We start from the raw sequence: 24270 nt of genomic DNA on the forward strand, positions 1-24270 counted from the left end.
TCAAAAGTTTGGGGGAGGGGGGGGGGTTGAAAATCGAAATCTTGGGGGGGGGGGGGTTCAAATCGAAAAGTTTGTCCCCGGGCGCCGGGAAGGGTCGCTATGCCTCTGAGTGACAGACGTGATGTTTTTTGATGGATGACCCCCGAAGCCCACAGTTATCCAACGGATGACGGGTATTCTAGTATACTACTAAAAGTCAAGTTTGTTTACATGTTTGAATATTTATTTGTTTGTTTTTTTGTTTGCCTGATTGACTATCTCGCATGGTTGCACTCATCGTGGAAAGCTGTAAAATAGTATGTAGGTAGAGAAAAAATTTTGTTTTAAGACAGACTGTTAATCACACATTTATTTAAAGACGTTAATTAATTTATTGATTTATTCATACGCAGAGTAACCCATTTTTTTTTAAAAGTTTAGAACGACCACTACACTCGGCGGGACCGTGACGTCACATGTTTTTGTTTACTCTTTAGTACAATAAAATGGCGGCGTCTATCGAAGAAAATTGTGTTCCCATTCAAAAGTTTAACGCGTTCTAAATTTAATTTTCTGTCGGTCATAACTTTAACAATACGTCCTTTTGCTGTATTTATTACGTTCCAACACTTATATCAATTTTAAACTGTCTTTTTTCATTTAGTTTTACGATAAATTTCTCTAGATCTACAATCTGTCCAAGAAAATGTTAAAACATTGACTAAACTTTGTGGGAATAGTGACGTCCCTTGATGTGTTTACTTTTTTGGTTCAATAAAAATGGCGGACTCCATCATAGACTTTGTGGCCCATTCAAAAGTTTAACGCGTTACAAAGCTAATTTTCTGCCGGCTATAACTTAAACAATACGTCCGTTTGCTGTATTTATTACGTTCCAACACTTATATCAATTTTAAACTGTCTTTTTTCATTAGTTTTACAATAAATTTCTCTAGATCTAGATCTAAAGATCAGCTGTTGAAGGAAAGTTATGAATTAGGTTTTTCGATTCGTGAAATCTCGTTCTCGCGGTTTTGAAGCACCCGTGTTTTGGGCGGCCATATAAAATATCGAATCATTTCTTTCTCATGAAGTACATGATAGTTAAAACTAAGGATTGTATCGTAATCGGATAGATTTTCACTCGAAACTGCCCATGTATTTACGGGGCGAATAATTAACATTTTAATAATGGCAGCTTGACCTAATTTCTTTATTTGTATTTAACGAGAGAAAGTCACGCTGACCTAGCTTGCGTTTCAAGTCGAATAAACTAAAAGCAGGTGCGTTCTACAATAACTTTATTGTAATATACAATTTGTATATCATCTTTACTATCAAATAAAAATAGAATTGTTTAATATAATTAGGGTGGAAACAATGCTTTTGAGGGTGTAAGTAATAATGCCATTTTATTATATTCTTGTTTGGTGAAAACGAGGCGCGGGAAAATGTGTGCCGCGCAAGAATCCAATCATTTGGCTAGATTTATGACTGTTTTTTATGTCATACCTAAAAATAGAATGTTTACGCTTTCTTCGTTGATGATCGTTTTTATTATTTTTTAAATTGAAAGTATGAATTATTAGTTAGATTGCGGATTTTGTAACTTGGTATACTTACCTTTTATCAATTTAAAAAACATAGCATGCTAATTGTGAACAAATATAGTCATAAAACACAGAAATATAAAGTTATAATTGCGATGTGCCACACCCGGGCCACACCCCCTCAAGAAAGCATGTGTTTATTAAGCTGTTTATCTCACTTTACAACAGTAATTAAAATTAATTTTCAAATTTTTATCACTTATTGGGTAAGATTAAGCACATGTTTACCAAAAATAAAAATAAAACAAAAGCAAATTCTGTTTTAATGAAGGTCACGGGTGAAGTTTTTTTTTCCTTCTGTCACGTTCAGTGGAGGGTGCCACAGGCTGACCTGACTTTGGAATTTTTTTCAGTAATAATGACTTTGCACAGAAAGTTAAAATATGCTAAATTAGCTTAGTTTACTAGTGTTCTAGCTATTATTGATACATTTTTAATAAAAAAATCATTCTGTAATTCTCATCAAACAGCCTATATGAATCTAGCCTAGATTCTAGACTAGAATCTAGATCTAGCCTAGATCTAGGTCACTAGACTCAATGTACATTCTAGATCTAGACTTAATGTAAATTCTACATCTAGAATCTATTTCAGGCCTTAATTATTTTATATAAATCTTTGTTTAGCTTCAATGATCATCTAATTCGAGAATAAATGGGATTTTTTAAAATCTAGGTTCTATATCTAGATATAGTAGGATTACTCACTAACTTGGAGGCGTGGTCGGCTGCTAACAACAATATGGCGTCCGGACTGGACGAATGACTTCGGACCATTTTTAGGCCATGTTTACCACGAGCAAGATGGCGGGTGTTCACATTATTTAAACATGGTATAGGTGGCCAGGGCTAGATATGCCAGAAAAGCATTTTAAAATTTGCTTTGGAGAGTGAAGGCTAAATTTTAAAGTCAGTGTCATAAAAATTAATAGAACTTTTTTTTTTACGTTTTCAATTATTTTTTCTTAAGCCCTATATGTGAATGATAAGGTTGACTATCAGGAACTCGCGGGGCACAGGGCAGGTGAAGTAGGGTTCATCTGTTTCTTTGTCCTAAGCAAATGAAGGGATAGTGTGGTCAGAGACATGCTCGGCTGGAATCGTTTTTGTTGTCTGAGACTTGGCGGGACACTGGGCAGGTGAAGTAGAGTTGAGTAGGTCACCTGTGACGTCAGTATATGAAGGGATAGTCCGAAATCGTTGTTTTCGGTGTTTTTAAAAGATAAAAAACATATTTTTGAATGTGGGGTCTGTTTTTTTGTGACGATAAGTGACACTGCAGTAGCGTAGCGAGGAGGGGGGGGGGGGGGGGGGCGGGAGGGGGGAGGGGAGGCGGGGGGGAAGGGGGGGGGCGGGGGGGGGACATATGTTGGGGCGCCAAAATGGTTTGGAAAAATAAATTGAAAGGTTGAGGGGGGTTCAAATGGAAAGTTTGAGTGGGGGCGAAGGGGGGGGGGGGGTTGCACATCAAAAGTTTGGGGGAGGGGGGGGGTTGAAAATCGAAATCTTGGGGGGGGGGTTCAAATCGAAAAGTTTGTCCCCGGGCGCCGGGAAGGGTCGCTATGCCTCTGAGTGACAGACGTGATGTTTTTTGATGGATGACCCCCGAAGCCCACAGTTATCCAACGGATGACGGGTATTCTAGTATACTACTAAAAGTCAAGTTTGTTTACATGTTTGAATATTTATTTGTTTGTTTTTTTGTTTGCCTGATTGACTATCTCGCATGGTTGCACTCATCGTGGAAAGCTGTAAAATAGTATGTAGGTAGAGAAAAAATTTTGTTTTAAGACAGACTGTTAATCACACATTTATTTAAAGACGTTAATTAATTTATTGATTTATTCATACGCAGAGTAACCCATTTTTTTTTAAAAGTTTAGAACGACCACTACACTCGGCGGGACCGTGACGTCACATGTTTTTGTTTACTCTTTAGTACAATAAAATGGCGGCGTCTATCGAAGAAAATTGTGTTCCCATTCAAAAGTTTAACGCGTTCTAAATCTAATTTTCTGTCGGTCATAACTTTAACAATACGTCCTTTTGCTGTATTTATTACGTTCCAACACTTATATCAATTTTAAACTGTCTTTTTTCATTTAGTTTTACGATAAATTTCTCTAGATCTACAATCTGTCCAAGAAAATGTTAAAACATTGACTAAACTTTGTGGGAATAGTGACGTCCCTTGATGTGTTTACTTTTTTGGTTCAATAAAAATGGCGGACTCCATCATAGACTTTGTGGCCCATTCAAAAGTTTAACGCGTTACAAAGCTAATTTTCTGCCGGCTATAACTTAAACAATACGTCCGTTTGCTGTATTTATTACGTTCCAACACTTATATCAATTTTAAACTGTCTTTTTTCATTAGTTTTACAATAAATTTCTCTAGATCTAGATCTAAAGATCAGCTGTTGAAGGAAAGTTATGAATTAGGTTTTTCGATTCGTGAAATCTCGTTCTCGCGGTTTTGAAGCACCCGTGTTTTGGGCGGCCATATAAAATATCGAATCATTTCTTTCTCATGAAGTACATGATAGTTAAAACTAAGGATTGTATCGTAATCGGATAGATTTTCACTCGAAACTGCCCATGTATTTACGGGGCGAATAATTAACATTTTAATAATGGCAGCTTGACCTAATTTCTTTATTTGTATTTAACGAGAGAAAGTCACGCTGACCTAGCTTGCGTTTCAAGTCGAATAAACTAAAAGCAGGTGCGTTCTACAATAACTTTATTGTAATATACAATTTGTATATCATCTTTACTATCAAATAAAAATAGAATTGTTTAATATAATTAGGGTGGAAACAATGCTTTTGAGGGTGTAAGTAATAATGCCATTTTATTATATTCTTGTTTGGTGAAAACGAGGCGCGGGAAAATGTGTGCCGCGCAAGAATCCAATCATTTGGCTAGATTTATGACTGTTTTTTATGTCATACCTAAAAATAGAATGTTTACGCTTTCTTCGTTGATGATCGTTTTTATTATTTTTTAAATTGAAAGTATGAATTATTAGTTAGATTGCGGATTTTGTAACTTGGTATACTTACCTTTTATCAATTTAAAAAACATAGCATGCTAATTGTGAACAAATATAGTCATAAAACACAGAAATATAAAGTTATAATTGCGATGTGCCACACCCGGGCCACACCCCCTCAAGAAAGCATGTGTTTATTAAGCTGTTTATCTCACTTTACAACAGTAATTAAAATTAATTTTCAAATTTTTATCACTTATTGGGTAAGATTAAGCACATGTTTACCAAAAATAAAAATAAAACAAAAGCAAATTCTGTTTTAATGAAGGTCACGGGTGAAGTTTTTTTTTCCTTCTGTCACGTTCAGTGGAGGGTGCCACAGGCTGACCTGACTTTGGAATTTTTTTCAGTAATAATGACTTTGCACAGAAAGTTAAAATATGCTAAATTAGCTTAGTTTACTAGTGTTCTAGCTATTATTGATACATTTTTAATAAAAAAATCATTCTGTAATTCTCATCAAACAGCCTATATGAATCTAGCCTAGATTCTAGACTAGAATCTAGATCTAGCCTAGATCTAGGTCACTAGACTCAATGTACATTCTAGATCTAGACTTAATGTAAATTCTACATCTAGAATCTATTTCAGGCCTTAATTATTTTATATAAATCTTTGTTTAGCTTCAATGATCATCTAATTCGAGAATAAATGGGATTTTTTAAAATCTAGGTTCTATATCTAGATATAGTAGGATTACTCACTAACTTGGAGGCGTGGTCGGCTGCTAACAACAATATGGCGTCCGGACTGGACGAATGACTTCGGACCATTTTTAGGCCATGTTTACCACGAGCAAGATGGCGGGTGTTCACATTATTTAAACATGGTATAGGTGGCCAGGGCTAGATATGCCAGAAAAGCATTTTAAAATTTGCTTTGGAGAGTGAAGGCTAAATTTTAAAGTCAGTGTCATAAAAATTAATAGAACTTTTTTTTTTACGTTTTCAATTATTTTTTCTTAAGCCCTATATGTGAATGATAAGGTTGACTATCAGGAACTCGCGGGGCACAGGGCAGGTGAAGTAGGGTTCATCTGTTTCTTTGTCCTAAGCATATGAAGGGATAGTGTGGTCAGAGACATGCTCGGCTGGAATCGTTTTTTAAACGATAAAAACATGTTGTCTGAGACTTGGCGGGACACTGGGCAGGTGAAGTAGAGTTGAGTAGGTCTATTGTGACGTCAGTATATGAAGGGATAGTCCGAAATCGGTGTTTTCGGTGTTTTTAAATGATAAAAAACATCTTTTTGAATGTGGGGTCTGTTTTTTGTGACGATAAGTGACACTGCAGTAGCGTAGCGAGGAGGGGGGGGGCGGGTGGGGGACATATGTCCCCGGGCGCCGACCTTAGGGGGCGCCAAAATGGGTTGGAAAAATAAATTAAAAGGTTGAGGGGGGTGCAAATCGAAAGTTTGAGTGGGGGGGGGTGCACATCAAAAGTTTGAGGGGGGGGGGGGGGGGGTTGCAAATCGAAATCTTGCGGGGGGGGGGGGGGGGGGGTTCAAATCGAAAAGTTTGTCCCCGGGCGCCGAGAAGGGTCGCTATGCATCTGAGTGACAGACGTGATGTTTTTTGATGGATGACCCCCGAAACCCACAGTTATCCAAGGGATGACGGGTAGTCTAGTGTTCTTCTGAATCTTAGATCAATAACACTCGATTTTCCAACTTTTTGTTAAGCTAACGGATCTTGTATTAGCTTTGTTGTTATCACTCCCGCAGTGTTAAGTTTAGGAACTTAGTAAAATCTTGTTTGGTGTCACCCCCGCAGGTGCCTACGACTTTCTGGGCATGAACCACTACACGAGTAACCTGGTCTCAGACAGGACCAGGGCCAACTCTGAGCCCAACTATGAACAGGACCAGGACATTGAAACTAGGGCAGACCCGTGCTGGCCAGGGTAGGACCTGATTCGTCTTGTCATGTCTGTATGTGAAGTGTGAACAGGACCATATACGGGCTTGTATGTGATCTATGGACATGACCATGTAACGGCATGTATGTGGACTGAGGACACGACCATATAACGGCATGTATGTGGACTGAGAAATGACAGTATACGGCCTGTATGCGAACCCTGAACATGACCACCTAAGGGCTTGTACGTGACCTATGGACATGACCACATAAAGGCATATGTGTGAGCTATGGGTTTGACCACATACAGTCTATTTTTGTGAGCTGTGGACATGGCCATATACGGGCATGTATGCGAACCCTTGACATGACCACCTAAGGGCTTGTGGGTGAACTGTGGAAATGTCCATATATGGGAAGTTACGTGACCTATTGACATGACCATATACAGGCATGTGTGAGCTATGGGCTTGACCATATACGGCTATGTATCATAATTGTATGTGAACTGGGGACTTGATCATATAAGTGCATGTATGTGAACTATAGACATAATCATATACGTTAATGTATGTTAGCTCCGGTCATCTTATTTAGCGCCTATATCGTTCTTGAGCTCAGGGCATTACCATATTTTCTGCCCATTTCCTTTGTGAGTTGTTGTCTTTTTTAAGCGTATGCTTAGCAATATAAAACTTTTATAATAAACCATACCACACTTGTGAAAGATGATCCATTAAAATGTATTACAAACAAATTCCAAAATCCGTGTTCTCAAACTATTAAACAAACCATTGAATCTGACTTGAATGGTCACCTTACAGCACTGAAGCAGATTGGCTGAAAGTGAATCCGTGGGGGGTCCGCAATATTCTACGGTGGGCCAAGGAACACTTCAACAACCCCCCAATCTACATCACAGAGAGCGGTCGGCCGAGTCAGGACGTTTTGGGAGACACAGACAGAATTTACTACTACAAGTACTACATTAATGAGCTGCTCAAAGGTGAGTCGTACGACATTAATGTGGTGAATTAACTACTACAAGTACTACATTAATGAGCTGCTCAAATGTGAGTCCTACAGCATTAATGTATTGTAATTTGGTGAAGGGTGAAAGATTTAATGTGTATGATTTGGTAAAATGACATCCCAGATATAGTTCGTTTTGTGGTGAGACGTCCAATTTAAATTGTGGCTTTTAAAAAGGTACGACATCCTATTTAAATGGTGTAGTCGCTTAATGGGTGGAGCATGCTATTAAAATTTTGCAATTTGGAAAAAAGTAATGCCAGATGTTTGTACGTTGAGCTGTTCAAAGTGAATTACCTAACCAACGTTTGATATGATCTATGCTGGAAATAACGTAATCCCCCCCCCCCCCCGCCCCCCCCAATAAACTACCAATTTTTTTTTTCTGTTCCAGCCATACGCCTGGATAATGTGGATCTCCGTGGATACACAGCCTGGTCCCTGATGGATAACCTGGAGTGGACCAGTGGATACTACTCTAAGTTTGGTCTCTACAGTGTCGACTTCGACAGCGTCAACCGGACTCGAACCCCGAGAGATTCCGCCAAGTTTTACTCACAGCTCATACAAGACAACGGTTTCCCTCGACCATAGGGCGCACCCTGTCGTGTTGGACGTGGCTGGGTAGTTACATGGAGAGTTGTGGCTCTATCACATTGTTCGTGTACATTATAGAAGAGTTACATTGAGAGTTGTGGCTGTATCACATTGTTCGTGCACATTATAGAAGAGTTACATGGAGAGTTGTGGAGGTATCACATTGTTCGTGTTCATTATAGAAGAGTTACATGGAGAGTTGGGGCTGTGTCACATTGTTCGTGTACATTATCGAAGTTACATTGTAAGTTATGACTGTATTACATTTTTCGTATACATTATCGAAGTTACATTGTAAGTTGTGGCTGTATTACATTGTTCGTGTACATTATCAAAGTTACATTGTAAGTTGTGACTGTATTACATTGTTCGTGTTCATTATCGAAGTTACATTGTAAGTTGTGACTGTATTACATTGTTCGTGTTCATTATCGAAGTTACATTGTAAGTTGTGACTGTATTACATTGTTCGTGTTCATTATCGAAGTTACATTGTAAGTTGTGACTGTATTACATTGTTCGTGTTCATTATCGAAGTTACATTGTAAGTTGTGGCTGTATTACATTGTTCGTGTTCATTATCGAAGTTACATTGTAAGTTGTGACTGTATTACATTGTTCGTGTTCATTATCGAAGTTACATTGTAAGTTGTGACTGTATTACATTGTTCGTGTTCATTATCGAAGTTAAATTGTAAGTTGTGACTGTATTACATTGTTCGTGTTCATTATCGAAGTTACATTGTAAGTTGTGACTGTATTACATTGTTCGTGTTCATTATCGAAGTTGCATTGTAAGTTGTGACTGTATTACATTGTTCGTGTACATTATCGAAGTTACATTGTAAGTTATGACTGTATTACATTTTTCGTGTACATTATCGAAGTTACATTGTAAGTTGTGGCTGTATTACATTGTTCGTGTACATTATCGAAGTTACATTGTAAGTTGTGGCTGTATTACATTGTTCGTGTACATTATCGAAGTTACATTGTAAGTTGTGGCTGTATTACATTGTTCGTGTTTATTATCGAAGTTACATTGTAAGTTGTGACTGTATTACATTGTTCGTGTTCATTATCGAAGTTACATTGTAAGTTGTGACTGTATTACATTGTTCGTGTTCATTATCGAAGTTACATTGTAAGTTGTGACTGTATTACATTGTTCGTGTTCATTGTCGAAGTTGCATTGTAAGTTGTGACTGTATTACATTGTTCGTGTACATTATCGAAGTTACATTGTAAGTTATGACTGTATTACATTGTTCGTGTACATTATCGAAGTTACATTGTAAGTTGTGACTGTATTACATTGTTCGTGTACATTATCGAAGTTACATTGTAAGTTGTGACTGTATTACATTGTTCGTGTTCATTATCGAAGTTACATTGAGAGTTGTGACATTAGCATTGTTCATGTTGATCATCTTTAGGGTAGAGTTACATTAAGAGTTTTTACTTTAGTACACTGCACGTACATTGAGAGCCAGTTACTCCATTCGTTGGGACTCCCGACCCCTCCCCCCCCCTCACCCCATCCCCCCCCACCCATCGATCACCACAAGTTAACAACTTCACAGCTACTACCCTACCAGCGAACATCAACTACAAGATTTCATCGACCTTCAGTTTTAAAACCTTGCCAGTATACTCTAACAGGCTAAACATCAACAACACCCACCCACACACCACACTGGAAGACAGCAGCCTATGCTTACAATAACAAATAAAGATCACCACATTTAGTAGAAACAAATCAAGTCAAAAACTTATGTATGTCAAACTAGCTCGAACTTCACATTAACCGGAATATATAACGTATATCAAACTTGACCCAAACTTAAGATCAACGCATCTCAAAATTTGAAAATTTTACATAAAGAACATACAAACAATTATATGTGTTTCTCTGTTCTGAGTAAATAGTGTATGTGTTAATTTATGAAAAAACAAACAACAAAGGTAACATTTTAACAAACCAATAGATTTAAATAAAGAGTATAAATATATATATTTTAAAAAAAAACGTTTTTAATTCTTGCAAAGCGTCTAAACTGTACTTAATAAAAATGAACGCAACATTAAAACTCTTCTAATTAAAGTCATTGGGTTTAAGTTAAGTTATGGCTAATGTCCTTGTTTTTCCCATCAAACACGTAACGTCCGGCCAACATCCGCCAGGGGATACAACCACCTAGGCCTGCACGTTGTCCAGGGGACACAACCACCTATGCCAGCACGTTGTCGTTGAACTGGCATTGGAAGTCAAACTGCGCCACGCCCACCTGGCACTGGAAGTCTGCAGACGACGACGGCGCCACTTCCGGCACGTCCTCCTCCCCCTGGCAGCACGAGCGGCCCGCCTGGCACTGGAAGTCTGCGGACGGGTTGGAGGTCAGGATGGTGCACTGTGAGGCAGAGTTGCTTGTCTTGACCTCCGCTCTGGTCTCACCTGTCTTGGGGCCGGACCTGGCTTTGTTGGCAGGACGTGTGCTTTCTCTCAGTAGTGGCTGCATCTGTAGGCAGACATACATATATATACATATATATATATATATATATATATATATATATATATATATATATATATATATATATATATATATATATTTATATATTTATATTTATATTTATATATATATATTTATTTATATATATATATATATATATATATATATATATATATATATATATATATATATATATATATATATATATATATATATATATCTTGAGTTGTAGGGCAAAAGTCTTAAAGATTACCACCGTAAATTATAAAAAGTTCCACATCTTTAACAGCTACGTGATTGCAGTATGTATGGAAGGAAGGGAAGATGGTTGACACCATACACACCAGAGGTTGGGGTGGGAGATGGGAAGCGCCACGTTTACTTTATTAGAAGTTGTGTATACTCTAGCCTGTACGCCACACGATCATACAAACAGTCATGAAAATAATTGTAATGTTTGAAATGTCCAATGTGCACTTGCCTGCTCTGTGCTGATGAATTCACCTTGACCTTCAGTCAGTCCATCACCAGCAACATTCTTTACCTAAACATGTCAGAAAAACTACAAGTCAACACACAACAGTCAGGAGAATTACAGGTCAACACGCAACAGTCAGAAAAACTACAGGTCAACACACAACAGTCAGGAGAACTCAAGCAGCACAATGTATTAATTACATAACAGTATGGGGAAACTGCCTTGTACACATCACAAACCGAGATTTATCTTACTATATGATTAGGGATCGAAAATCTTGAGTTACCGACTACCACTGTTTAACTGAATATGACCTTCCAAACAGTCTAAACTTATGACTTACCAAAAAGTCAGAAGTTATGACCTACCTGACACAAAAAGTCAGAAATTATGACTTTGACCAGGGATTAAAAGGCAGAACTTATGACTTTGGCCTGGCATTAAAGTTATGACCTACCTGACACTGAAAGTCAGAAGTTATGACTTTGGCCCAGAGGCGTAGCAGGGGGGGGGGCGGCGGGTGCGGACCTCACCGGGTGACACCATTTAGGGGGGTGACACCAAGGCAAAAAATAGTAAAATATATAGAGAAAAATTTGAGAGGGGGGTGCAATTCGAAAATTGAAAGTTTGTCCCCGGGAAGAGTCGCTACGCCTCTGGGGGGGGGGGGGGGGGTTGACACCATTAAGTGCCGCACCGGGTGACACCCGACCTCGCTACGCCACTGCTTTGGCCTGACACTAAAAGTCAGAACTATGACCTACCTGACACTGGAAGTCAGATGTTATGACCTACCTGACACTGAAAGTCAGAACTATGACCTACCTGACACTGGAAGTCAGAAATTATGACCTACCTGACACTCAAAGTCAGAAATGATGACCTACCTGACACTGGAAGTCAGATGTTATGACTTTGGCCTGGCACTGAAAGTCGCTAGGGACCTCCTTCAGGTTAGATGGACAGGCGCCCTTGGAACCGTCCACCTTGGTATCGCCCACCTGGCACTCAAAGTCCGATTGGTTGCTGCCATAGGGGCTCTGGACGGTGTACATGGTGTCGCCAACTGCACAGTCAAACATGGTAAGGTCAAGGTCAGGTTAACCAGGTGAGTGACAGAAAGTCTGGAAGTAAGTTAGGACCTGTGGGGGGAAAAACAAAAAAAACCATCAGGCACAATATCACTTGGTCTTAGTCTGTAGTTAACTTTCGTCTGTAGTTAACTTTCGTTTGTAGTTAACATCCGTCTGTAGTTAACTTTCGTCTTTAGTTAACTTTCGTCTGTAGTTAACTTTTGTCTGTAGTTAACTTTTGTCTGTAGTTAACTTTTGTCTGTAGTTAATTTTGGTCTGTAGTTATTTTTCGTCTGTAGTTAACATCCGTCTGTATTCAACTTTCGTTTGTAGTTAACTTCCGTCTGTAGTTAACATCCTTTTGTATTCAACTTTCGTGTGTAGTTAACTTTCGCTTTTAGTTAACATCCGTCTGTATTTAACCTCTGTCTGTATTTGACTTTCGATTTTAGTTAACTTTCATCTTTAGTTAACATCCTTCTGTAGTTAACTTTCGTCTTTAGTTAACTTTCGTCTGTAATTAACATCCTTATGTAATTAACATCATTTTGTTGTCATCATTCATCTGTAGTTAACATATTTCTGTAGTTAACATCCTTTTCTTGTCAACATTCATCTATAGTTAACATCCATAGACAGCTAACTTCCAATTACTGCAAACACCAACGTGTTATTAGCTGCTGCCAACAGTTTATATTTTCATCAACGAGCATAAGCGTGTGTTATTCCCATCTCTGTTATACTCTATGCTGATCACATTCAATTGTTTATTCACTTCACATTGAAAACAGTCAAACTTGAATATAGAAGATGAACATCGTGCTGGCGTTTCTGTAACGAGTTTTCCGCATGTTCAGCTCAAAAAAGGTCGACTACCAAATATTTGGCGCCTTGATCGCGAGGCTGACTCTAGTAGAGCTACAGTCAAACTGAGAAGATGGCACAGAATATAATAGCTTAGCTGCCCATACCCCGGCTAGGTTGACAGGCAGTATTGTTGATGATATCTTGCTGGACAGAAAAAATACTAACTATGATACTCCGAGGTGAAGTATTAAATAGACCTGATCCTAGACTAGGCCTTACCCTATCCGACCTAAGACTTGATTGAGACCTGAGTCTAGACTTGATCCTAGACGACCCTAGTTTTGACCCTAGACAACCCTAACCCTGACCCTAGACTTGACCCTAGACGACCGAGACATGAGACTAGACTTGACCCTAGACTTGACCCTAGACGACCGAGACATGAGCCTAGACTTGACCCTAGACGACCCTAGTTTTGACCCTAGACAACCCTAACCCTGACCCTAGACTGGACCCTAGACTGGACCCTAGACGACCGAGACATGAGCCTAGACTTGACCATAGACGACTCTAGTTTTGCCCCTAGACAACCCTAACCCTGACCCTAGACTTGACCCTAGAGGACCGAGACATGACCCTAGACCTGAGCCTAGACGACCGTAAACGACCCTAGTTTTGACCCTAAACGACCCTAGACCTGACCCTAGACTGGACCCTAGACGACCCTAGTTTTGACCCTAGACAACCCTAACCCTGACCCTAGACTGAACCCTAGACGACCCTAGTTTTGAGCCTAGACGACCGAGACATGAGTCTAGAGTCTAGACTAGACCTGGCCCTACACGACCCTAGACTTGACCCTAGACCTGACGTGACCAAGACTTGATCCTATAAACTGTGAAGGATTCGTATAATCGATACCACTTTGTCGCGAATACGACGGTAAAAGTCCAGACTAAACTCCTATTTCAATTTTAGCAGAAAATTATTCTACTGTAGTCGATTTTCTTCAGATTTAAACTACATTTATTTGTATCGCTCATTCGCTCTACAAAGATTAAACAGAACTTAGATCTAGCTAACCTACATGTATCTGGTTCTTTAATTACAAAAAATAAAAATTGCAAAATACAGACAAAAAAAAAAAAAATAACAGAACTTACACTTGAAATTCACTGAGCTTGTTTCTTTTCCGGTCGTTTTGGTTGTTGTTTTTTTCTTCCCAAGAAACGGAGATGAGTTATTGTTTTATTTTAGCTCCGGTACTTCTAGCGACGATGGTCGTTTTTTATAGCAACACAAAGAGCAGACAGACATTTAATGAGTACTATTTTTTATATTTCTGAGCTTGGTTGAGTAGGGAGCAGGAAACAACTAGATTTTGTTGACAAATGAAGTCGTGCAATGAGCGGGAAGGAGCCGGAAGTTGAAACGGTTGCTAGGCGATAGATGCTCATTGATTCTGACGCGTAGAGTTCTTGTTAGAGGCTATGTTTTTTTTTGTTGATGTTTTTTTTTTTTTACGAGGTTTTAAAATATTGAATACGCATGCAATTTTTAAAAATTGACCTTTACTGACTGTCTCATTCTAGAGTAAACCCTCGAACTGATTCTGGATGTAAAGTTAAACCACAAACTGTATCTGGATCTGCAGTTAAACTTCCAAATGTGTCTGGCTCTAAATTCTAGATCCGCTAAATTCGGCTCTAAAGAGTCTGGATCCAGAGTTAGACCTTACAACTAAGTCTGGCTCTAGAGTTAAACCTCCAACTTAACTTGGCTCTAGTTAAACCTCAAATCCTAGGTTAGCTCTAGAGCTAAAGCAGCGGCTAAATCTGGCTCAAAATTAAAGCCTCACATTCAGTAGCGTACCCAGGGGGGGAGCAGGGGGAGCGGCCGCTCCCCCTCTGGCCATTTTCAGCAAAGTGGCGCCTTTTTGGAAACTTTTTAAACTCAAAGTTTTAAACAATGATATTTGTTAAAAAACATTTTTGGTCGGCACATCTATGTAAATCACAAGATTTCTTTTGATGCAGCAATTAAGCATTATTGTACTAGTATAGTAGTGTCTACGTTTACAGCACGTATTAACAACTGCATCAGTTTGCCATTCTAAAAATAACCATTACGATGCATTGCAATTTAAAAAAAAAACCTCTACGGGTAGTACAACTTGGCAAGAGGGGATTTAAGTTTAAGGCAACTGTATAATGTAATTGCTTACGAATAATTGAATTAGAAAATGTTATACATAAAATTTCACACATAATTACTTTATATATACAGTTTGAATCTTGTGATTAATTATAAAAAAAATTGCAATACAGAAACAAATACAACTGATGTGGCAACTCTATTTAAATTTACTTATGAGCAAACTGTGTAGTGGTGGGGAAATTTTGACAAGGTCAACAACGTCAGCACGATGAAGTAGTAGTATTCTTACAGTTTGGGCGATAGTGATACGATTACAAATTATATGAAACAGTTACAACCCCCTCCCCCATGGACCCCTCTGTAAAAAAATATTGTCATAATACCACTTCTACTTATTTAAATCTATTTCTGTAATATATATTTGTGTAATATATATGTATGTTTAGAACAGTCATCTAAAAACTGACGCTATCTTCAATCTGAGTTGGTTATCCCCCCCCCCCCACACACACCTCACCACCACAATTGTGTAGAGCGACATTAATGTCACACCTAGGTATACACTGGGTTGGATAATTGACCTAAAGTAATCGGACAGTGGTGAATGAAGTTGAACCCCCCCCCCCAACCCACCCCGAACTGATCTGTTAAGTACATGTAGAAAAACATGTAATGATGTACCAAAGTACCATGCCGCCAGAAAATTAGCTTTTTAAACGTAAAACTGTGAATATTGTTTTTGCAATTACCAGTAAGAAGGTGTGTGAGCAATACAGTGATCTAACCCATACCTATCGCTATGTTAAAAAATGATATTTTAAGAACACAAAGAAGCAGTAGGTAATTAAAAATATATTATCTGAACTAAAAGACCGATGTTTACTTAAATGTAGGCTGTTATTTCGATTTAAAAACTTTCATTATGCTGTAATACTTTAGCATTTATGATAACGATATATTAAATTCTAATTATAGACAAAAATATTTTGTAAACACGAATAGTGTTAAACAATTTCATTATATTCTAAAGTAATTATTTATTTGTTTTGAAATTTATAATTAAATGTGAAGATATATACATATTTATATTAAGAGAGTGATTATTTCCCCTATTTCACTTGTCTTAAATAATTTCCCAGGAATTATTATGTAAGAAATTTTTTATACAAGAATTACAAAACAGATTGTGTTACGTTCATTGTTTTTGGTTGTTTTGTGTGTATATATATTTTTTTTGTTTAGATTGATACAATTTTTGTTTTGTCGGCCTACACTGTGTGTTTTTTCTTATTTCTTCAGAGCGCTACTTTCAATTTATTTTACATCATAGCGAGAAATGACATACAGCTAGTAATTATATATATATATATATATATATATATATATATATATATATATATATATATATATATATATATATATATATAATACACGTATATAGAACGTGTTAAAAATTCGGCGCCTTTTTTCTTATTTCTTCAGAGCGCTACTTTCAATTTATTTTACATCATAGCGAGAAATGACATACAGCTAGTAATTATATATATATATATATATATATATATATATATATATATATATATATATATATATATATATATATATATATATATATATAATACACGTATATAGAACGTGTTAAAAATTCGGCGCCTTTTTTTGCTCTTTTCGCTCCCCCTGCAACGAAAACCTGGATACGCCTCTGCTCACATTAAATCTAGCTCAACAGTTAAACCTCCAACATTTTTTTGGCTTTAGTTAAATCTCCAACCTAATTTGCCCATGGTCAAACCTCTAATTGAGGCCGTACTTGAGTTAAACCCCCAACTGTGTCCAGAGTTAAACCCCCAACTGTGTCTAGAGAGTTAAACTCTCAAGTGTGTCTAGAGTTAACCCCCCTAGATGTGTCTAGAGTTTAACCCCTAACTGTTCTAGAGACCTAAACCCTCAACTGTGTCTAGAGTTTAACCCAAGCTGTGTCTAGAGTTACCCCCCCCAACTGTCTAGATTTAACGCCCTCCCCCCACAGCTGTGTCTAGAGTTAAACTCGAGCTGTGTATAGAATTTAATTCCCCCCCCCCCCCCAGCTATGTCTTGAGAGTTAAACCCTCAAACACATCCAACCGCTAGCAACAAGGAGTGACGTCACAACGCTGTCAAGCATCATATTTCTGTTTCCGGTGACACTGCAGGCTGACGGTTAATGAGGGCAATTAGATCACGTGCACGTGACACCACGTGACCGTCCAGGGTTCTTCTCGCTGGCCACCGGAGCCGGGTTTGGAGAGAGAGCGAAAAAAAAACAGTGGGTAAAACGCGAACCGTGTGATTTAATCGGAGTCCTGGAAATTCCGGCAAACTTAGACGTCGGCCGTTTTTACTGGAGCACTTTTATAAGTGTGTGTTTATCCGTGTGTGTGAGAGAGTGTTTGTGTGTGTGAGTTGTGGTCAATAAAAACTTCCTTGTGTGTGTGTGCGTGCGTGAGTGCGTGCGGGCATGCGAGTGCGATAGCGTATGTGTATGCGTGAACGTGTACGTGTGTGTGTTTGTGTGTGTGTGTGTGTGTGTGGTCATTAAAAATTCCTAAAAATGATAGAGAGAAAGTTAGACAATGATAATGTTAGTCGTAGTAGCCACCCTTACCATCCATCAAAGGGAGTTAAATCACAAGAAAAATAACTCGAATGTATTGGCGGGTGTATTAATACAGGCGTAAGTATGGTTTCCATTGTTTGCATATGTATGCATGCCAAAGTGTGCGTATCATATGTAAATGAGCTATTGTATGCGTTTCATAAAAATAAATTCCCCAAACACCAGCATATTGATTAAGATGATGATCTATAAAATCATAATCTAGAAAGTTCTAGAAAACTCAAACACTTACAGTCAAAAATGTAGAGGTGTGGCAGTTAATGTGGAGGTGTGGCAGTCAATAATGTGGAGGTGTGAAACTCAATAATGTGTAGGTGTGGAACTCAATAATGTGGAGGTGTGGAACTCAATAATGTGGAGGTGTGGAACTCAATAATGTGGAGGTGTGGAACTCAATAATGTGGAGGTGTGTGGAACTCAATAATGTGGAGGTGTGGAACTCAATAATGTGGAGGTGTGGAACTCAATAATGTGAAGGTGTGGAACTCAATAATGTGGAGGTGTGGCAGTCAATAATGTGGAGGTGTGGAACTCAATAATGTGGAGATGTGGCAGTCAATAATGTGAAGGTGTGGAACTCAATAATGTGGAGGTGTGGCAGTCAATAATGTGGAGGTGTGGAACTCAATAATGTGTAGGTGTGGAACTCAATAATGTGGAGGTGTGGAACTCAATAATGTGGAGGTGTGGAACTCAATAATGTGGAGGTGTGGCAGTCAATAATGTGGAGGTGTGGAACTCAATAATGTGGAGGTGTGGAACTCAATAATGTGGAGGTGTGGAACTCAATAATGTGGAGGTGTGGCAGTTAATAATGTGGAGGTGTGGAACTCAATAATGTGGAGGTGTGGCAGTTAATAATGTGGAGGTGTGGAACTCAATAACGTGGAGGTGTGGCAGTCAATAATGTGGAGGTGTGGCAGTTAATAATGTGGAGGTGTGGCAGTCAATAACGTGGAGGTGTGGCTGTCAATAAGGATAAAGGGTCATCCATTTATGACGTCCACAATTTTTTGGGATTTTGGAAACCCCCTCCCCCCCCCCCCCTCTCCCCCCCCCCCCCCCCGGTCCACAAAAATCCACTTTTTTTCCTTATAAAAGTCCATATGCGTCCACAAAAGTCAGTTTTTTTCGGACCCCCCCCCCCCCCCCGCGTGTGGACGTCATAAATGGATGACCATTTAAATGTGGAGTTGTGGCAGTCAATAATGTGGAGGTGTGGCAGTGAATAATGTGGAGTTGTGGCAGTCTATAATGTGGAGGTGTGGTTATGATGATAGACAAGTTTATAGAAACATTCAATGGTTGTTTGATGATTTCACATTTTTCCCTTATGGTCAAGTATAAGAGACACACCATAAAAAAATCCACTCCAACACACAAAGGACACACTCTTTAAGACTCATCTTTATTGTTGTCAAGTCTAAGATATATTCGTCACTTCTGCTGAACAACCCCGCTTGTATTGGTAGGGCATGGTGATTGTACGATCGCTGGAGTCTTTGACCAAGAGAGTGACCTGTCCATGCAGCTGCCTGCAAGAGCAATGGTAACTGGGGAATAGGAAACAAGAAAATTATAAGATATCATAGGCAATGTTACAGGTAGGTGGGGGGTGGATGTAGGGGAGAACATATTAAGTAAGGGTGGATGTGACTGAGATAACAGGTGGATGTTGAGATAACAGGTGGATGTGATTGAGATAACAGCTGAATGTGACTGAGATAATTTTTGGAAGTGACTGAGATAACTGGTGGATGTGGATGAGATAACAGGTGGATGTGACTGAGATAACAGGTGGATGTGACTGAGATAACAGGTGGATGTGACTGAGATAACAACTGGATGTGACTGAGATAACAGGTGGATGTGACTGAGATAACAGGTGGATGTGACTGAGATAACAGGTGGATGTGACTGAGATAACAGGTGGATGTGACTGAGATAATTTTCGGATGTGACTGAGATAACAGGTGGATGTGACTGAGATAACAGGTGGATGTGACTGAGATAACAGGTGGATGTGACTGAGATAACAGGTGGATGTGACTGAGATACTTTTTGGAAGTGACTGAGATAACAGGTGGATGTGACTGAGATAACAGGTGGATGTGACTGAGATAACAGATGGATGTGACTGAGATAACAGGTGTATGTGACTGAGATAACAGGTGAATGTGACTGAGATAACAGGTGGATGTGACTTAGATAACAGGTGTATGTGACTGAGATAACAGGTGGATGTGACTGAGATAACAGGTGGATGTGACTGAGATAACAGGGGATGTAACTGAGATAACAGGTGGATGTGACTGAGATAACAGGTGGATGTGACTGAGATAACAGGTTGATGTAACTGAGATAACAGGTGGATGTGACTGAGATAACAGGTGGATGTGACTGAGATAACAGGTGGATGTAACTGAGATAACAGGTGGATGTGACTGAGATAACTGGTGAATGTGACTGAGATAACAGGTGGATGTGACTGAGATAACAGGTGGATGTGACTGAGATAACAGGTGTATGTGACTGAGATAACAGGTGGATGTGACTGAGATAACAGGTGGATGTGACTGAGATAACAGGTGGATGTAACTGAGATAACAGGTGGATGTGACTGAGATAACAGGTGGATGTGACTGAGATAACATGTGAATGTTACTGAGATAACAGGTGGATGTGACTGAGATAACAGGTGGATGTGACTGAGATAACAGGAGAATGTGACTGAGATAACAGGTGGATGTGACTGAGATAACAGGTGGATGTAACTGAGATAACAGGTGGATGTGACTGAGATAACAGGTGGATGTAACTGAGATAACAGGTGGATGTGACTGAGATAACAGGTGGATGTGACTGAGATAACAGGTGAATGTGACTGAGATAACAGGTGGATGTGACTGAGATAATTTTTGGATGTGACTGAGATAACAGGTGGATGTGACTGAGATAACAGGTGGATGTGACTGAGATAACAGGTGGATGTGACTGAGATAACAGGTGAATGTGACTGAGATAACAGGTGGATGTGACTGAGATAATTTTTGGATGTGACTGAGATAACAGGTGGATGTGACTGAGATAACAGGTGGATGTGACTGAGATAACAGGTGGATGTGACTGAGATAAAAGGTGGATGTGACTGAGATAAAAGGTGGATGTGACTGAGATAACAGGGGGATGTGACTGAGATAACAGGTGGATGTGACTGAGATAACAGGTGGATGTGACTGAGATAACAGGTGGATGTGACTGAGATAACAGGTGGATGTGACTGAGATAACAGGTGGATGTGACTGAGATAAAAGGTGGATGTGACTGAGATAACAGGGGATGTAACTAAGATAACAAACAGAACTGCCAATAATGCTATTGATTATCGTTACCTAGCAGGACTAAATCTACAATTGTTGTTTTTTTGTTGTTGATAAGAATAACAGCAACAAATACTGTAGCAATTAGGTTTATACTTATGGTGTTGTATAGTAGTTAAGAGGTTTTAAATAAGTCGTTCCATATGTTGCTGAAGATACTGATCTCATAATCTTTTTGGTGGGAGTTACAAAACATCTTAAAACAAATACAGTAAAACATGGAACAAAGCAGTGCTTTCTGAGAAATCGAAACTTACTCTTGAGTTTTGATGCCGGGACCACAGTCCTGAGTGGAGATGCACCGGTACGTTTTGATACTCTGCCGTACATCCGACGTCTGAATAACTTGGTAACGTATACCATTGCTGTCTACATGCGGGGGCTGTTCCGTCTCTTCGATCGTACCGCACAGTGTAGAGTGTCGGGAGGGTGCCTGAATGTATACACAAAGTTAAGGTTTTTTTTTACCCAAAGTTAAGGTGTCAGTTATATACATGCTTTTACGCATACAGATATAAGCACTTACACGCACACACAATTAGGGATTGTTAGTTGATTTTGGAGTGATCGGTTGAATTAAGGGGCATCAACAGGTATGGGTTAAATATCTAATCAGTGGTTGTTTTGTTAGTTACTTTTAAAATAAATTTTAAAGCTTTCTTTTATATCAAATTAGCTTGCAAAATATTTTTTAAACAGTTTACTAACTTTTTATAGATATTTTTCTAAGTCGGAAATTTAAACTATCGCCTTTTTAAAAAAAAAAATATGTTTATAGTTGTTTTACGAGTCATCGCCCCTACCTGTCTACGTATCTTGACCGGTATCTGTTTGTCCTGTTCCACATCTCCAGGAGAGGGTTGTCGCTCTTTAGATGGAAATGCTGGGGGAGAAAGATGTCGCAACTAGTTTAACTTTTTTTGTGTGCTAAATTGCTCCTACTGGTGGTGGATTAATGGGGGTGGCTAGTCAGGCAGCAGTCCAGGGGCCCCAATATTTACGGGGCCCTAATATTTACGGGGCCCCAATATTTACGGGGCCCCAATATTTACGGGGCCCCAATATTTACGGGGCCCTAATATTTACGGGGCCCCAATATTTACGGGCCCCAATATTTACGGGGCCCCAATATTTTCGGGGCCCCAATATTTACGGGGCCCCAATATTTACGGGACCCCAATATTTACGGGGCACCAAAAGTGGTGGTATATTTCATTTTCTTTTGTGTGCTTTGGTTTCAAGGTATTATGCTTATAGTATATCACAAAGAAGGTGACAATTCCACGTTCCTACCCCAAAAAAATTTTATTGTGGGGAGGGGGGGGGCGCGTATACCGACAGCTGTAGTGGGGGGGGGGGGGACATATTAGCCACTGCGTTTATTTCATTCTACCTGCCATTCATCATCACTCTTTATAGATAAAGTAATCCCAGGCACCGTGTTTATCTTTAAACATTAATGACGCCAGAATTTAAACATACGGTAATAACATAAGCAGCTAACATTGGGCTATATCAGGGGTCTCCAAACTACGGCCCGTGGGCCGGATGCGGCCCGCAAGGTCCTCTCATCCGGCCCGCGGAGATCTTTTAGTCCAATGAAAAATCGTTTGTTGGTGATGGCTGAGGAACTTTGCCCAGAAAAATCAAAGACATGCCTAGGAGAAACTGGGCCCCGAACTGAAATTTGATAGTTAATGCGGCCCTCGGACTAAAAAGTTTGGAGACCCCTGGGCTATATTGATGTTGCAAGGTATTTTGCACATCAATAACTGAAAATGTTTTACCCATCCACCGATCCCATTTAACTCTATAAAACATTTTTTTTTTAAACTTCAACACACCATCTACGATAACCTAACTTAGATCAATGAACTATGTAACATTTCAAGTAAACGCCGACCCCAACTCCCCCCTTCAACCCGCACAACGTTAAAAACGGTATTTTTTAAAATGTTGCAATTTTCAAAAATAAACTGTCGCAAACCATCTTTTAAAAAGTCTTCATTGTGAAACAAAAACAAAACAATTTATTGTGTTTAAAAGGAAACAACGTTTAAGTTGGAAGTTTTCAACTTATTTATCAACCCATTATAACAGCAGAACTTTAGCCCAAAAAAAAAAGGAATAAAAATAAACAAAGGCAGTGGTATATTACTCAATAGCATCAATTATCCCATATAAAGTAATACACTTAGATAATAATCACCTCTGTAAAGAATATCGTTATCATCTTATTCCATTCGTGTCCATTCATATGGGGCACATAAACTAGAGTTCAGATGAATAAGAGTTCATTTGCTCAGCATATAGGGCGATTGTGTAGTCAGCAATATGCACAGCCGCCTTAGTTTCCCTAACATGAATCAGGTACCCATTAGAGCTGAGTGGACTCAGAGACGTCCTACAGACTCGAGCCCAAATGTGTATACTATCTGTACAATCCCTTATCTGACTTCATGTCTTAAATAACGTAATCAGTTTCCATGACAACTGACACAAACACAAAGACTTACCGGAGATGGCGCTCAGACAGAAGCCGAGAAGAGCGATAACAGCCCAGAAAGACATAGCAGCAGACGATCTCTCTACAGTCGCAAGCCAAAGTGCAAGTGTTGATCAACTGTTGTCCCCCTTTAGATATAGATCTAGATCAGTTCAAAAAAAAAAAATTCAAACTTTTAAAAAAATCACTGGCCTTTTATCAGGGGCGTGGTCAGAGGCGTATCCAGGTTTTCGTTGTAGGGGGAGCGAAAAGAGCAAAAAAGGCGCCTAATTTTTAACACGTTCTATATACGTGTATTTTAAATATATATATATATATATATATATATATATATATATATATATATATATATATATATATATATATATATATATATATTACTAGCTGTATGTTATTACTTCGCTATGATGTAAAATAAACTGAAAGTAGCACTTTTAAGAAATAAGAAAAAACACACCATGTAGGCCGACAAAACAAAAATTGTATCAATCTGAACAAAAAAAATATACACACACTACAACCAAAAACAATGAACGTAACACAATCTATTTTGTAATTCTTGTAAAAAA

The 24270-nt window shown here is 38.8% G+C and overlaps 3 protein-coding genes across 5 annotated transcripts in view; 1 reads left to right on the plus strand and 2 right to left on the minus strand.

The window, feature by feature from the left end:
• The window catches only part of LOC131956522 (lactase/phlorizin hydrolase), a 29601-nt gene extending 21223 nt beyond the window's left edge, over positions 1-8378 (plus strand). Inside the window, exons 15-17 of one of the 2 annotated variants that reach the window (XM_059321015.1) lie at positions 6416-6545; positions 7327-7508; positions 7929-8378. In XM_059321015.1, coding sequence (XP_059176998.1) covers positions 6416-6545; positions 7327-7508; positions 7929-8128 — 512 coding nt within the window. In that variant the 3' untranslated portion in view covers positions 8129-8378. The remainder of the gene's footprint in view (positions 1-6415; positions 6546-7326; positions 7509-7928) is intronic. The other variant, XM_059321014.1, reaches the window with a different exon arrangement.
• A 1769-nt stretch (positions 8379-10147) lies between these two features.
• Positions 10148-14445, minus strand: LOC131956509 (uncharacterized). Of its 2 annotated transcripts, XM_059320986.1 has the most exons (4): positions 14166-14444; positions 12010-12264; positions 11126-11188; positions 10148-10650 (listed from the first exon to the last, which is right to left on the minus strand). In XM_059320986.1, exons 2-4 carry the CDS (start codon positions 12202-12204, stop codon positions 10363-10365), a joined length of 546 nt encoding a protein of 181 aa, XP_059176969.1. In that variant the 5' UTR covers positions 12205-12264; positions 14166-14444; the 3' UTR covers positions 10148-10362. The 2 variants fall into 2 exon arrangements, with proteins under 2 accessions (XP_059176969.1, XP_059176970.1); XM_059320987.1 differs by lacking the exon at positions 11126-11188 and having other exon boundaries at positions 14166-14445.
• A 4771-nt stretch (positions 14446-19216) lies between these two features.
• Positions 19217-23780, minus strand: LOC131956543 (uncharacterized). The gene is made up of 4 exons (XM_059321052.1): positions 23712-23780; positions 21999-22078; positions 21453-21628; positions 19217-19368 (listed from the first exon to the last, which is right to left on the minus strand). Exons 1-4 carry the CDS (start codon positions 23764-23766, stop codon positions 19239-19241), a joined length of 441 nt encoding a protein of 146 aa, XP_059177035.1. The 5' UTR covers positions 23767-23780; the 3' UTR covers positions 19217-19238.
• Between the last annotated feature and the right edge of the window lie 490 nt (positions 23781-24270).

Source organism: Physella acuta, unplaced genomic scaffold (assembly GCF_028476545.2).
Source record: "Physella acuta isolate Inbredline_101_S28 unplaced genomic scaffold, ASM2847654v3 ptg001157l, whole genome shotgun sequence".
NCBI lineage: Eukaryota > Metazoa > Mollusca > Gastropoda > Physidae > Physella > Physella acuta.

Coding starts and splice junctions, on each gene's coding strand:
- LOC131956509 (XM_059320986.1), bottom strand. CDS start 12,204: ATGTTTGACTGTGCAGTTGGCGACACCATGTACACCGTCCAGAGCCCC. Junction 11,189..12,009: donor CATCTGACTTCCAGTGTCAG/GTAGGTCATCAT, acceptor TGACATGTTTAG/GTAAAGAATGTTGCTGGTGA. Junction 10,651..11,125: donor AATTCATCAGCACAGAGCAG/GCAAGTGCACAT, acceptor GTCTGCCTACAG/ATGCAGCCACTACTGAGAGA.
- LOC131956543 (XM_059321052.1), bottom strand. CDS start 23,766: ATGTCTTTCTGGGCTGTTATCGCTCTTCTCGGCTTCTGTCTGAGCGCC. Junction 21,629..21,998: donor CGGTCAAGATACGTAGACAG/GTAGGGGCGATG, acceptor GTATACATTCAG/GCACCCTCCCGACACTCTAC. Junction 19,369..21,452: donor CCCGGCATCAAAACTCAAGA/GTAAGTTTCGAT, acceptor CCTATTCCCCAG/TTACCATTGCTCTTGCAGGC.